The following is a 16,887-nucleotide window of genomic DNA, read 5'->3' as shown; positions in this document are numbered from 1 at the left end:
CGCAAAACAAAAAAATACCAATCTTGTCGCTTCTTTTTGCTAACCCGCGTGCTCACTGGTGAAAAAAAAATCACAAAAATAAGAAATAAACCAAATTCCTTTTCATTGCTTTGTTTTTGATGGGATGGAAATAGGAGCTATGGGATTAAGTGCCGAACCGTTCCCCTAGATGCTGACCGCAGCCGACCGAACGTGAAACCTCCTGCGGCCGCTATACGAGCCACGTTCCGTGGCAATAGCAGGATTGAGGCACAAGTCCATCTGTCCGTACCCGCAAGCGACGCATTGATCCAGCCGAGAGTAGTGAGCGGTGCACAACGACGCCTGACGCGCAACACGTCTCGTGTGTCCGTAAGTGCGCAAGCGCAGCGACACCATCAGAGCCATACAATGGGCTAATAGAGGTAATATAGTCAATAGTCAAATAGTCAAATATGAATGCAACGCTAGGAAAAATTGGCCTCAAATTCAGAAGGATGCATACAAATTTCTTTTACCCTATTTTTACAGCTTCGAGGAAAGAATACGGAAGTAACACTGAATCGTTGCCCAATATCCTTGCAGGAAGAAAAATCGTAAAAATAAACGGAAATTAGGTTTTATTGCTATGCAAATTTAATCGCCTACACGATTATTTTAATGTTGCATTATGTTAATGTTGCTGTTCTCGTTCCTCCTTCACGGTCGGCATGCGTTAAAAAAACCTCTCGTGTTGATTCCGATAAAAATGCTGGCCGTGTATAAGGCTTGCTGACGTTTAATCATCTTTCTCTTGCACGCCACTGTAACCGTTGGTCCCAATATGTTGCTTGTTGGCTCCTCCACAAGCATTATTCTCATTATTCCACGTCGCCAGTGAGCCTCTAATTCTTTTACCCCACCATAAAAAAAGATAAATATTCGACGTTACAACTTTACTGGCGACGTACATCCGATTGTAGCGCACCATGCTCGAGACAAACGACTTCTTCCATACTACCCGTTACAGAAAACCAAATGTACGATACCTTTTCAGCGGTTTGAGCAGGCAACCATTCCGTGCCCTGGTGGTAAATTTTATGATCAACGCGGAATGGTTGCCAACATTGACGAACCGTCGAAGGGTAAATTTCGGGTTTTCTTAATTACTACCGAAAGGAAATGAAACCTAGGTAAGAGATCGGCAATCACTCGGATCATTCGACAAGTGACTACCTGTGACTACCAAAGAATAACGTCGTGTGCATGCAGCTATTTTTTCTTAAATATATTCACGTGGTGAAGTTAAGGTGCCTTCTTCTTCTTCTTCTTCTTCTGGTTCGTGGGGGTTGTCAAATCAAACGCCCACTGTTAAGTGGCACAGCACTTTCGCTATAACGCCAGTCGGTTTTTCATATAGGGAGCATATTTTGTTTTGATTTGGTTTTGGGATATTTTAGTGCATTTTATTTAGATGTTTAGATTTATTTCCTTGAGAAATTTACATATATTTTTAAGAGTATCGATATTTTTGCTTTCGTAAGCTTCTTGTATTGAGAAGAATTTGTCCAGGTTGTGTTTGTCTCGGGGTAGTAGGTATTTGATGCAGTGGAATATAATGTGTTCGGCGGTGTTTAAGCAGTCGCACATGTCGCAGTACATCTCGTCCTTTATCTTTATTTTACTGAGCCAGAAAGGTGAATAGTCGTGACCCGCCAACAGTCGATTGAGTGTCCTTGTTTCCGTGTTGCTCAGTGCTAAATTGTGATTCCAAGCCTTTGGGTTTATGCCAGTTTGGATTTTGAAAAATTTCCTTCCTTTACCCTGCTCTTGCGTGTATTCAACATACCACTTCTGGATATCGGCAGCGATTTCCTGTTTTGCCAGATTGTAGGCGTCGTGCGGCAGAATACGATTGCAAGCAATCTCGTTGGCGTTAAGTCCTGCTTTGGCCAGCCTATCGGCAGTTTCATTGCCTTCTAGGCCGACATGACCCGGGATCCATTGAATGCAGGTTTGATGTGCTGTAGCAGTTTGCACAATTTTTTGTATGACTTCATTTCTTTCAGTTTGCTCCAGTTGACTTTTGATGAATTCGCAACTCGATTTCGAGTCTGTGAGGATAACAGCTCCTTCGATTTGATTCCTCTCCAAGTATTGTAGCGCAATGCATATTGCTTCCAACTCCGCAGACATTGTGCAAACCAGGTCTCAAGTTCAGGCGAAGTTTGAAGTTACTGTTCTCGTCGAAGATGCCTACACCGCAATGTTCCTCGTCTTTCGATGCATCGGTATAAATTTTCCTATGGTTCCTGTAGTATCCGTGAATTTTTCCCAAGGCAAGTTGTTTAAGTGTTTTCCCGGAGGTATTCCGTTTTGTCCAATGCCTATCGTCTAACTCCGACTCCACGCTCAGGTTGAGTGAAGCTGGTTTCACCCAAACCATATGCGTGATTTTGTCGAACATGTGTTTATACTCCAGAAAGGTTTCCTCTAGGAATGTTAATTTTTCAATGTCAATATTGTTGACGTAATTCATTTCCTGTAGTTGGCTCCAAACCGGGGATTGATAGATAATGTGCCTTATTATTTCTTTGATTGTTGCCATCTTTCTACGGAAATCCAACGGTGGTTGACTGGCTATGGCACATAAGGTGTTGATTGGAGTTGTTCTCGTGCATCCAGTGATCTTCCTCATACAAATATTGTTGATTTTGGTGAGTTTCTCCAAGTTAGTTTTTGACGAGTTTGCATATACAGAAGCACCATAATCCAGATGGCTCCTTACAACCGCATTGTACACTAGACTTAAGGTTTGGGGGTGCCCTCCGTTTCTTGTGCTGCTGATAACTTTCATCATATTAATTCTTTCCGTAGTACTTCGAATAACGTCTCTAATGTGGGCTCCGTATCCTAGAGTACGGTCTAGTGTTAGTCCTAGATATCTATGGGTATTCACAGTTTCCAAATTAATGTCACCGATTTTCAAATTCAGCGTCTTTTTATTTCTTTGAAAAAGCATGACTTTTGTTTTGTTTTCGTTTATTCTTAGGTTTAGTTTTTCCGATTTGTCTTCAAACTTTTTCAGAAAGTGTTGTGCCCGACTTTGCATTTGTTCAACGGTGTTCCCCACCACGACGGCCGTGAAATCGTCCGCATATTGTACCAAAGTTACTCCTTCGCCTACACCCGAATGTAACTGTGCTGTGTAAATGTTAAACAGTATGGGTGATAGAACATCTCCCTTCGGTAATCCATCACTTACGTTTCTTTCGACTATTTGTTTTCCCACCTGTATTTGGACTGTTCTATCTTGAAGGAAATTCACGATCCAACTCGTGATTTCTCTTGGGATGCCATATCCATAGAGAATTTGTTCTAGTGTTTCTGTGTTCACCGTGTTGTAGGCGTTAGAAAGGTCAATGAAAATGGCCCCAACGACTTTGCCTTCTCTCTTGTGCGAGTTTATGCTGTTAACAACGTAATTGAGACATGAGGTGGTGGAGCTATGCTTTCGAAAGCCAAATGAGGTTTCTGGTATTATATTATTGCTTTGTGTAACCTGACTCAGCTTGCCTAATACTGCCGCATTGATAACTTTCAAAGGGCAATTCAACATGGATATTGGTCTAAGGTTCTCAATTTTGCCCGGATCTTTCCCTGGTTTAGGTATAGCGATTACTTTAATTTTGTTCATGTTTGGCGTCACTTTTCCTTGTCTCCAAATACGGTTCAGATCCTGAATGATGTTATTTCTGACTTCCAGTTTTAAGCCCTTCAGTACCTCGTAGCTGATGCCATCTGGGCCTGCTGCTGACGGTTTCTTTTTCCTGTTAAGAATATCTGTCCATATCTCCTCATCTAGAATGTCATAGTCCGTTGTCGTTACACATGATCGCTGCGAATACTCATAGTTGAAGGGGAAGTTGGCGTCCAGGAACCGAGTAGCTGCTACTTCATCGTCGTGGACAATAGTCGTCTGGTTACGCTTTTTATTTTTTCCTGTTAGTCCGTTGATTTTTCTCCAAAGTTCTTTGCTGTTTGTGCTGGGATCTATTTCCTCGATGTATTCCTGGAATTTTGTTTTCATCATTTCTTTTTTCTTCCTTACGAATGTGGCTTCTAGTTTCTTCTTTTCCATAAGGTCCTTTAGTCTTCCACTACGATTAAACCTTGCTCTGGCCTCGTTTTTTCCTCTCCACGCATATTCAACATCCTCATTCCACCAGAACTTTGGTTCGAAACGATTCTTTTGCTTTGCCTTCTTGCTTATCCTATACATCTCCTTCTGTAGCTCCGTCAGTCCAGTTATTTGGGATGCATCCAGTTTCTCTATACCTTCTTTTAACTTCTTCTTGTTGAGGAAATGTCTATTTTCAGCATATTGCTCGCCAGAAATGACAACATGGATCACCAGATGTCTACTGCCTATTCCATATTGAAGTATTTCCATGATCATTTTTTGAAATAGCGCTGGGGAAGCCAACACTAGATCAATCGTAGATGGTTTTTTGTTGAGTTCTGCTGGGATGAACGTTGGTTCCTCTCTGTTCACTAGGATGATGTCCTCGTCATTAATGAAGTCGAAGAGAACGGTCCCTCTTGAGTCCGCATGATGTAAATCCCACAGCCGGTGATGAGAATTGAAGTCTCCTCCGATCAGCACGTTTCGATAGTCTTTAATCTGTCTCACTAGAGTTGTCAGAAAGATCTTGAGCTCAGCGGCTGGTGTAGTTGGCGTCACATACACCGATATTATCGCTAGTTTCATTCTAGACACATATCTCCCTATACATTGTATATTGTCCGTTGAATCCACTTCTATTGATCTGCTTTGTACTGTTTCATGCATCGTTATCATTGTACCTCCATACCCATCAAACCTTGAACAATAATAGTTAGTGTACCCTGGAATTTTGTACCTGGTACATTCGAATTCTTTCTTCGTCCAACATTCTGTTATCAAACCTATTTTGTATTCTTCTCTATTCATTACTCTTGTCAATTCTGTTTTGTTTCTTTCGATACTCTGTATATTGCACTGTAGTAGTTTTAATGACATTTTCTGTACTAGATTGCTTTGTTGTAATCAACTCTTTCCTTAATTATGCTCCCTACCGACTGGCTTACCTGTGCTTGTTCCGGCTGCTGACTGTACACTGAAAACAGCATTGTGGTAAAAAATACCATATTGATAGTTTAAATTAAATGCACAGCACCAATTGATTTGTGCAGACTACATATCGCGTTCATTTCAAACATGATTTGTAGTGTTTTTTACCATGGCTACATAATGTACAAACAAATGTCAAAATTACCATGAACCATGGTTATCTAAACCATGAAGCATGGTTAGAAAAATAACAATTTGTTGCAGTTAAAATAATAATCGTGCAGTAAATTCTACTGCATTACGCAGTTGTTTTTCTGATCGAAATATTTCGTTTGTCTCTAATTTTTGGCAATAAATGTGCGCAATGGTCAAATTACATAAAATGTTTTTATTTTCTTTACGTATAGCTATTATATATTACAAAACAAGTTACATAACGAGATTATTTTAAAAAAATCACTATTAAATTTGTTAAACATCTGGCGTTACCGTTCACAATGTAATAGTCGACTACTTGGTCAACCCCTGGGTCAACCATGATGTAAAAATGGTATTCGCTATGTTGAGTGTCTTAACGCAGGTGCATTTTGTGAAACTAGGTCCCAATCTTCCGTTTTTGCTCCATCCAAGATTGTTTTTCAGAAGTCAAAGTACTGGAGGAAGTGTTCGGGAGAGAACATGTTTGGATGCAAACACGGACGAATTGCCGATCACCGCATGGATTTTTTCCTCACCATAAAAAAATTCTTCGCGGCCGCGTCGTCAATGACCACCGGGAAGATCGCAGATTCTATAGAAAAGATCATATGAATTCACTACAATTCAATGCAACAACAAAAATTTTACCGGTGAAAGTATAATAAATTGATGATTCCACGTAGGATTCTACCGAAGCTCCGGGTTTTCATCACGGGCTGAAAAAAGAAACAATGTTTGAGGATAAATTTTGACTAAAAAAGACTATACAAACCATCAATCTACTCTGCATCCATATTTCTATAGATTGTATACAATTTGATTGCCTTTTGGTGCACACATTTTATCATAATATGACACAAAAAATTAAAGAACTAAAATTTACACTTCTATAAAGTCAACAAAATTAAGCGCTTTGAAAAAAAAATCAACTTGACAGGAGCAGCAATTTATTACTATGGACATGGTAAAATATACCGTGACAACATAGTGAATTCAACAACAATGTTTTTATTAATACGATCTATCAATTTATTTTAGCAATACACAGAATAGTTATTTTTACTACACGACCATGGTTAAAATTACTGCGCTCTTAGTTTCAGTGTAGGCATTGTCGTCAGTGGCATCCACGAAGACATCTGCGATGTGTTGTTCACTTGTTCCGCTTGCTTTCTGTGCCGCATTCTGCATTTGGCTCAACTTCCACTGGAACTTCTCGAATTCGTCTGTCCTGTATCGGTTGAATAGTGCTACTCCGTTCGCCGCGGCTTCGCCATCCGTCTTTCTTTTCTTGTCGCAGTAAACCTCGATACTGTTGCCGATGATCCTGCTTGTTTCCTCAGAAGTTCGCTTCGGTGTGTGCTTTCGTGCCCGCTCGGCTGGCTTCGGTTTGTCCATGCTTGCTGTATTGGCTCCGCCGCTTGTATTGTGTGAAACCTTCGCGTACGACTTGACCAATTTCGGGAAATCCTCGATACTTTCCAATAGGCTGAAACTATTCTGGGTGTAGATTGGATATTGCTCTTGTGCTTCAATTGTCGTCAGGTTAGTCTTCGCCAGGATAACTTTCAGGTTGTTTTGGCGTGTGCGTTCGGGGCAGTTGTTATCGCCAGACTTGTGGCCTTCCTGTCGGCAATGTAGGCACCTCGCGGGCATGTTGCATCGTTCGTATCCTTCTTCGTCGTGGTTCTTCCCACATGTTTCGCACCTTTTCCGAGATCGGCAGTTGTTGGTACGGTGATTATACCGAAGGCAGTTTTGACAGAAAACTGCCTTGCTGATGAACGGTTTCACTATGTTTGTACAGCAAAACATACGAACTTCGGTTGGCAATTGATTGCTGCGGAAAGTCACGCTGATCCGAGTAGTTGGCGTCTTTCGTTCATTTTCGTACCTGTGTAGCCGTGCCACGTTCATCACTGGAACTTTGCAGGTTATGTTCTCGAGGATTTCATCCGGTGTCATTTCTAGCGGGACGCCCGTAACAACGCCTGAAACTGTCAGGAAATGTTTCGGGATGTAGGCCTTGAAATTTTGTGCTCGAAGAGATTTGTCTGCCTGGATTCGGTTTGCTGTTTGCGGGTTTCTGACCAGTATGAGCACCTTGTTCCTTCCCATCGGTTTGAGGTTAAGTACATTTGACTTGTACTCCTTTGTTTTCGCTAGCGCTTTGCCTAGAGCAAGTTTGTTGATGTGCATGTCCTCTCGCATCTCGTTCAGCTGTACAACCACGCGGTATGGTCCCGTATCTGTTTCCTCGTATTCATATGTCAGCCATTGTCTTTCGCTTTTCGACTTCCCGCCGCCCGGATCCGGATTTTCCGGCTCCGCCATTTCTCCTGTCTCCTTACTTTCCACTGAGTTTTGTCTTCACTTGACCAAATGTAGATTTAGTAACCGAAAAAAATACTTCTGTATGACCTCTAGCGAGAAAAAGATAACTTGATCGAAAAAACTTTTTCTTGAAAACACGTGCGTCTTCGTCGGTTTACTTCGACTGGAAGGTGCCTTAAATTGCGTCTTGTTCCAGGGCAGTACTAGTAGATCGAGAAAACAATAACGTAGTGCTAGTGTAAAAAGGATAAGCCTCAATCGACCTTGTAGTAAAGCACGGAATAGAATAAATAATAGAGAAAAGGTAATTATAAAAAAGGGTGTACGGTGAGAGAAAAACGGAAAGTGGTGTACTAATGACCTGATTAGGTCCAAATCGGGCCTTTTCTTTTACAACCCTCGTGTATAACCCCCTAGGCTATGCTCAGTGGAAAAGGGGGATCTTCAGGGTCGGAAGAAGGGGAGTCGACACAACAAACTTAACGTCACTCGATGATCCACCTCTATTGGGAACTCACTTTTACATAACTCGGATGGGTGAAACTCACAAGCCACTTCTTATGATTGAACCACTCAAAGGCCACACGGCGAACAAAATTCTAATAGGACCGTTAGAGAGTGAGGCATGGTGACCCCTTTCTGGGTCCGGGATAAAACGGGACAAACCAGACTAATAGTGAAACTTTCAATACACTGAAATTGTACTAAAGCGATCGAATTCATGCACATACGTATAATTACAAACTTAACATTTTTCTAATTTTGGCCATTTCTTACTAGCTATGTGACGTCACAGTTTCTACTTGCGGTTGTTAGGTCCAGGTTTTGGTGGTACGTGATGGTGGTCGCAGACGATGGTGACGGTTTCGGGCCAGCGGTCCGGAATTCGAGGTCGGACGGTAGGACACTATCTGAGCGCCTGCGACGAAACGGATGACACAGCGTCTTGTTGTGAGAACCTAAGGGTGCTCACGATTACTCAGGACCCTTCCCGAGGCTGGCGAATTATTGCAGGGGCAGACCAGCTTGGCCTCGATATTGCCGCTGGACTTTCTATCCTCTCCGCACTTCTGATCCGAGCTCAAGATGGCGACCTCGTATCGTTATTTTTCCGTCCCTTTCTCGCCTTTCGTCACTGCGCTATTATAATGTGCTGTCCGTTGTTTGCCCGACCGCGATGGCGTCGCAGACAATAGCTGGACCGAAATATAAAAGAAAAAGGTCCTGTCTTGGACCTACCCGCCATATTAGATTTAGACCACGTTTTTTTCGTAGAACACAAGCGCACTTAAAACGACTAGTATATCTTCGCATTCATACGGCATATTGAAAATTTACCTTTTTCTATACGATCTTCAGTGTACTTAGTTACACGCCACGGGGGGAACTAGCATTGAAACACCACCCTAGCTTTAAGATACAATAGGTTTTAGATTTCTTTTTGGTATCTATCGTTTTTTTTTTACACTACTAACCACTTGTATATAATAGTTAGATCACTACTAATACTATTTATAGCGTAATTAGCTATTTAATGCCACTAGACCTAAGAAAGAACAATACAGATATATTAAAAAAATCACTATAAGTCTGAAAACGCACTTTTTGCGAACTTTGATTCTACTCACGTCGCGCACTTACTGCTCTCTAGCACGTTCCGAGCAGAATTAATTTCACCGTGCTAGCATGCCGAGTACGACCTTAATACATTCTCATAAGAATCCGACCAAACCCGAGTTTGACGAATTTTCTATACGTGCTACGTGAGTTCTACCGCTCCTTGTCCGGCCCTGGATGTTGCACGGAATCTTGGCTGAGTTTTTTGCCACAGTTGTTCTTACCGCTGTCAGCAAATCTACCGAAACGAGAGTGAGTGTGTCGTGGAAATAGGGAGAGGCAGTGGGAGAATGGGAGATTGCTCATTTCTTCCCTTGAGCATTGCCCAGAGTCGCATCAAGTACTTATAGAAAATTATTTGTGACCGAGTCACAAACCTAAATTATGTAGCCGTCGGTTACACGTGCGAGGGACATCTTTTCTCCGCAGCGGTCCCTAGAGCCCGATTCGAGAGTCAAAAGTGGGCGACACGGAACGCCGTGGGTACAGAAAGCCACCTCGGCAGCCATTTTGGAATCGACTTCGGCGAAGACGAGCGCCATCTTCCTAAAAACGTGGACTTAGAAATAAAACGTGCATATAGGAGTTGAGCATTCCTGACATCCACTCTGCCGTTCGATTCGGCCTAGCTGCGCCCAGCGCCACCTCAGTGGGGCACTCCGCCTTTCGATTCGGCCTTGCTGCGTCCATCGCCACCGCAGTGCGGCATTCCGCCGTTCCAATCGGCCTCGCTTCGTCCATCGCCACCGCAGTGCGGCACTCCGCCGTTCGAATCGGCCTTGCTACGCCCATCGCCACCGCAGTGCGGCTCTCCGCCGTTGCAATCGGCCTCGCTTCGTCCATCGCCACCGCAGTGCGGCACTCCGCCGTTGCAATCGGCCTCGCTTCGTCCATCGCCACCGCAGTGCGGCCCTCCGCCATTCGAATCGGCCTTTCTTCGTCCATCGCCACCGCAGTGCGGCACTCCGCCGTTCAAATCGGCCTTGCAGTGCGCAGTGCGGCACTCCACCGTTCGAATCGGCCTCGCTTCGTCCATCGCCACCGCAGTGCGGCACTCCGCCGTTCGAATCGGCCTTCCTACGTTCATTGCCACCGCAGTGCGGCACTCCGCCGTTCGATTCGGCCTAGCTACGCCCATCGCCACCGCAGTGCGGCACTCCGCCGTTGCAATCGGCGTCGCTTCGTCCATCGCCACCGCAGTGCGGTACTCCGCCGTTCGAATCGGCCTTGCTTCGTCCATCGCCATCGCGGTGCGGCCCTCCACCGTTCGAATCGGCCTTGCTACATCCATCGCCACTGTAGTGCGGCAATCCGCCGTTCGATTCGGCCTCACTACATTCATCGCCCATCCTCCAAACGAATCCAGTCAATCAACAATGCTAGCCAACGAGTCAACCAGTCTCCAAAGAAAGCGTATGTACACCCTTTAAAACCGTTTCTCTCATTAGCCCTAATATGGGCAAATAAAACAAGCATGTAAAATGATGCATTAGGCTAAATTATTTGAACAGACGCATTCCTTAAGGTTTTTTAAGTTCACCTAATCCCTTTTGTACTGCAATTTCCACTTTGTCGAGTCCGCTGTAAGAGTTGTCGTTTACCGTGGATAAGATATTCCTTGATGGTAGAAATTAAGTGTTACCAACCACTAACGGTAAGTTTATCAAAAATTTGAGGCTCCCGCTGGAGTGAGTGCATGTTGGAGTGCAACGATACTATAATAAAACGACCCAGTGCTCAGCATAAATTCCCATAAAATTTATCCCGTCGGAGCAGCCGAGAGGCTACACCACAGAGCGAATAGAATTTGTTTTCATTTGTTTGCTGTGAGCGTGTAAGAGAAAGGTGACTAAACGTCAGCAAGCCTTATTGTCCGTGTCAAAATGTCAAAATCGAAAGTTTTAAGTATGCCAGTAGATAGTATTGCACGGAACCGTCGATATGACAATAAGTGCAACAACAGATTTTTGTCTTTCTCGTACAACAAAGTTATACCGAATACTCCAAAAAACAACTTTTGATAGAAAGCCCGGAGACCCATAGTGTTATATATATATATATATATATATATATATATATATATATATATATATATATATATATATATATATATATATATATATATATATATATATATATATATATATATATATATATATATATATATATAACGATATATATAGGTTGATTAATCTGTTTTTTTTTTAAACGCTGTGTTGGAAAATTTAAACTATTTTTTTAATTATAGGTTATTCTACAGAAATGCTTCGATCTTCCATTAAAAGAAAGAGCACCATGGCTTCTCGAACATAGCGTTTTATTGGGACACCGCAATCCACATACACAGTCTATTCGACACGGTTGTTTCATAAGGGCCAATGTCGCAAACGTAAACAATGTCTTTTCCTGCAAATTCCTCAACAACTAGGACCGCTCCCAGCAAACAACCACTTGGAACGGGTAGCGCCCCGTGCCTTCTATCGAACGGAAGTGCAAAATACCGCCAGAAGTCTCTAATCTTCCTGAAATCAGCGGAAGAAGTCAATGTTTACGTTTGCGACTTTCGCCCTTTTGAAATAACAATGTCGTATTGTTAAAAATTTTATAATTAAAAATAGAAATGAATTCAAAATTAATGGAGTATTTACGAGATGTTTTTCTATTATGCAGGATTACATAAGTCAAAATGATCCTGAAATAGTTACATTCTAACTTTCATCTACTCAGTGACTGGGTAAAATTGTATTGCCGTCTCTTTTCTTCCCACGGAAATATTACACAATTTCCGTCAAAAGCAGGACAACTCATGGTTTTGAGTAGCCCGCTTTTGACGGAAATTGAGTAAAATTTTCGTGGGTAGAAAAGAGAGGGCAATACAATTTTACTCAGTCACTGAGTAGGTGAAAGTTAGCGTGCAACCTACTTTTGTCAGGCGTTTTTTTAGGGTTCGAACATTTTGATATTCGGCCACAATCATCGTTGATAAACAAAGATTCTTCGACGTCGTCATTTCTCCTATAAAATTATTTCTGTTCCAATTTACCTTAGTTTGTATACTCCATCTTTTTCTCGAGCTATCATTACTCTCTCCATTCCATTTTTCAGCTCTCGTCCATCTCTTTCCCATAATAATGCTGGAGTCGGAGTTCCCCGAACCTGAACTTCTAGTATCAAGTCGTTGGATCGAATATCATAATAATCTAAAAACCAAAACAAAAATTAGGAATATAGTTAGAATATTGAATGGAATAATGAAATAAGGGCATTGGTTTTTATCGAGGTAATATCTACGTCACGTCAACATGTGTGAGTCAAAGTGCTCTAAGCATGTAGGGTAGTGAGCTAATTCCCGTCGTAGTAGGTAGTGCTTGGTTTTCAAATCTAATTTATACGCTAGCCCAACTACTTACTCTAACTAAGTTGTATGTAACACGTATTTTAGAGTTCTTAGTTTTCATTGTGTACTATTAGCGCATTGAACAAATCATAGTTTATTGAGAATCGGCAATCAAAAACACACTTCAAAATTTTCAAATTTGTCTTATGAAAATCTGTTTACGTCCATGAGAATTTTCATTCGTCCAGTCGAAAATTCGATGGAATGCTGTCAAATAAATCTGTTGGTATTGGTGTGCAATTTCTACAAGTACCCCAAATTATTGTCGCGCTTATCTTTTTCTAGAATGCTGCGGCGGTCTTACACTCGCAGGCTCGACAGCGAAGGTAAACGTCAAGATAGCCGCTGTGTTAAAAGATAGGCAGAATTATCCCGCTCAAAACAAAACCACGTGCTTTTCGCGAAATGACAGCAGTGTTCGATTGTATTAGTGAGAGGCAACCGGAGTCACTGAGTACATGGAGAGTGTTTATCATGGCAAGCTGAGATGGCAAGTGCATACGGTTGGTGAGATTTTCATTGACTCTGTTGTGTTTAGTGACCGTTGCGATTACCTGAGAAGCAACCAGCAGGAAGCCGCAGTATTCTATATTATCTCGAGATGCATAATAGTTTTTTATGCGGTATCATACCGTGTTAAAAAAAATAACATAAATTCAATTAATACTGGCCTGTTCTGAATATGATATGTGTACATTGTGAAACATAGAATAGAATATGCGTATGGAGCATGTTCGCGGTTATCCAAGAAACACTTGAAATGGAGGCATTCAGATCTTTACGCGTAACCAATGATCTACAGGCCTGTTTTGTAAATGTAATGTACCCATTGTGGTACAAATAACAGAATCTGCATATGGAAAATCTTCGTGGTTATCCAAGAAATCCCTGAAGTGAGACCTTCAAATCTACACGCGTAAACAATGATCTACAGGCCTTTTTTTTAAATGCAATGTACCCATTGTGCTACATATGATAGAATCTGCGTATGGAGAATATTTGCGGTTATGCAAGAAATACCTGAAGTGAAGGCCATCCGGTTTACAGGCATAACCAATGATCTACAGGCCTGTTTTGTAAATGTAATGTACCTATTGTAGCACATATAACAGAATCTGCGTATGGAAGATACAGGGGTTAGACAAAAAGGTTGAGATAGGCAAAAAATTGTCGAAGTTCAAATCAGCATAACTTTGCGTAGAATGATCCGATTTTGATCAAACTGGGACCATCGGACGCGGAAACTCTTCTAGTATACTGGCCCTATGCAAAACGTCTAATTGGCCTTTGGCCACCGTGTTCCGGTGTTCCGGGTTTTCTGAGGGTATGTTAAAAATGCATTTTTTCTGCTGCTTGTCATTTCATATGACGTTTGCTGCCATCATGTTTTATGTTTTTCCCAGAAACTAGAACTAATATGCTGACCAATGCTGGCTGCAGATTGAAAATCCGTTAGGTATACGCAGAGATATAGCCATTTTCGTGAAAACGATACGGGATTGGCCATACACCCTGAACAAATGTCACTTTCACAGAACTTCTGGAACCTGTTACAAATTGGCCAAAGAGTCTTACAGTCCTCACAATATATCTCTAATAAAGATCCTATATTCATCGTCTTGGGAAAACATGAATTTTGACGACCATATATGCATGGTTCCAGATGGTGCCAAAACCGGCCCCTCCTGGAAAGCCCATGGAACCTGCTATAAGGGTGGCAGTGGACACTATCATTCTGGAAATGTTTCTATAATCATCGTCTCGCAAATCTATGAAGTCAGATACTCATATTTGCATTATTCCGATCTGTTATCATTTCATCATGTTCCCGGTACCGTTTTTACGGAAATGGCCGTATCTTTGTGTAGTTTAGATGGATTCTCGATCTACAGTCACCATTGGTCGGCATATTAGTTCTAGTTTTCGGAGAAAGCACAAAACATGATGAAAGTTAACGTCACATAAAATGACAAGCAGTGGAAAAAATGCATCTTGAACATGCCCTCGGAAAACCCGGAACACTTCCGGTGCCCAAGGACCAATCTGAGGTTTTGCAGCGGGACAGTATACTAGAAGAGTGTGCGCTTCTGATGGTCCTGGTTTTATCAAAATCGGATCATTATACGCAAAATTATGTTGTTTTGAATTTCGACTTATTTTTACCTATCTCAACCTTTTTGTCTAACTCCTGTATTTGCGGTTATGCAAGCAATAGCTGAAGTGAAGGCTTTCAAATCTACACGCGTAACCAATGATCTACAGGCCTGTTTTGTAAATGTAATGTACCCGTTGTGGTGCATATGATATAATGTGCGTATGGAAGATCTTCAGGTTATCCAAGAGATCCCTGAAGTGAAGGTCATCAGGTCTACAGGCATAACCAATGATCTACAGGCCTGTTTTGTAAATGTAATTACCCATTGTGGTACATATGATAGAATCTGCATATGGAAGATCTTCACGGTTATCCAAGAAATCCCTGCAGTAAAGGCCTTCAGATCTACACGCGTAACCAATGATCTACAGGCCTGTTTTGTAAATGTAATGTACCCATTGTGGTACACATGATAGAATCTGCATATGGAAGATCTTAACGGTTATCCAAGAAATCCCTGAAGTGAAGGCCATCAGGTCTACAGGCGTAACCAATAATCTACAGGCCTATTTTGTAAATGTAATGTACCCGTTGCGGTACATATGATATTATATGCGTATGGAAGATCTTCACGGTTATTCAAAAGATCCCTGAAGTAAAGGCCTTCAGGTCTACACGCGTAACCAATGATCTACAGACTTGTTTTGTAAATGTAATGTACCCATTGTGGTACATATAACAGAATCTGCGTATAGAAGACGTTGCCTGTTATTCAAGAAATACCGGAAGTGAAGGCCTTCAGATCTACACGCGTAACCAATGATCTACAGGTGTTACGAGGGGAATTCATCCCGCCGCGTTCGTTTTCGGACGTTTGACAGAAACGTGTTTTCCAGTGTTGCGTTCCGCCAGACACTCGAAACTGTAAACATGTATTAACAATAATTAATTACAAATATAATAACGGACAAGCACTTACACTTTTGGTTTCGTCCAGACGTCAGTACAGTACGGATAATAAATACAAAATTCTTCATACAAAGATAATCAAATCTACAGTGAGGTCTGAACATATTGGTACGAGCGAACAACAGGCCTGTTTTGTAAATGTAATGTACCCATTGTGGTACATATGATAGAACCTTCGTATGGTAGATCTTCACGGTTATCCAAGAAATACCGGAAGTGAAGGCCTTCAGGTCGACGGGCGTAACCAATGATCTACAGGCCTGTTTTGTAAATGTAATGTACCCATTGTGGTACATATAACAGAATCTGCGTATGAAAGCCGTTCACGGATATCCAAGAAATACCTGAAGTGGAGGCCTTCGGGTCGACACGCGTAACCAACGATCTAAAGGCCTGTTCTGAATATGTAATGTACACATTATAAAGAGAGCATGTACCATATTTAAAACCGGAAAATTGATCTTTAGTTCCGCGGTTAGATCGAAAGGCCTTACTCCAGCAAATTTCCTGGATGTCCATGAACATATGCTGTGAACACATTCTGTTCTCTGTACTACAGAAAGCATGTACCATATTTGAAACCAGAAAACGTATCTTTAGTTACGCGTGTAGATCAAAAGGCCTTACTCCAGGGATTTCTTGGATGACCATGAACATATGCTGTGAACGCATTCTGTTCTTTGTACTACAGAGAGCATGTACCATATTTGAAGCCGGAAAACTGATCTTCAGTTACGCGTGTAGTTCGAAAGGCCATACTCCAGAGATTTCTTGGATGACCATGAACATATGCTGTGAACGCATTCTGTTCTTTGTACTACAGAGAGCATGTACCATATTTGAAACCGGAAAACTGATCTTCAGTTACGCGTGTAGGTCGAAAGGCCTTACTGATCTTCAGTTATGCGTGTAGGTCGAAAGGCCTTACTCCAGAGATTTCTTGGATGACCATGAACATATGCTGTGAACGCATTCTGTTCTTTGTACTACAGAGAGCATGTACCATATTTGAAATCGGAAAATTGATCTTTAGTTACGCGAGTAGATCAAAAGGCCTTACTCCAGGGATTTCTTGGATGACCAAGAACATATGCTATGAACACATTTTGTTCTTTGTACTACAGAGAGCATGTACCATATTTGAAACTGGAAAATTGATTTTTAGTTACGCGTGTAGATCGAAAGGTCTTACTCCAGGGATTTCTT

At 41.8% G+C, this 16,887-nt stretch overlaps 1 protein-coding gene across 1 annotated transcript in view; it reads right to left on the bottom strand.

Annotated features, from left to right (window-relative positions):
- LOC134211770 (muscle M-line assembly protein unc-89-like) overlaps positions 1–16,887 on the bottom strand; it is a 213,058-nt gene that overhangs the window by 73,617 nt on the left and 122,554 nt on the right. The window contains exon 4 of the mRNA XM_062688993.1: positions 12,264–12,420. Coding sequence (XP_062544977.1) covers positions 12,264–12,420 — 157 coding nt within the window. The remainder of the gene's footprint in view (positions 1–12,263; positions 12,421–16,887) is intronic.

The sequence above is a fragment of the Armigeres subalbatus genome, chromosome 2 (genome assembly GCF_024139115.2).
Source record: "Armigeres subalbatus isolate Guangzhou_Male chromosome 2, GZ_Asu_2, whole genome shotgun sequence".
In the NCBI taxonomy this organism is placed as follows: Eukaryota; Metazoa; Arthropoda; class Insecta; order Diptera; family Culicidae; genus Armigeres; species Armigeres subalbatus.
The sequence above is the reverse complement of the archived record's forward strand: the minus strand, read 5'-3'. Positions and strand labels throughout refer to the sequence as shown.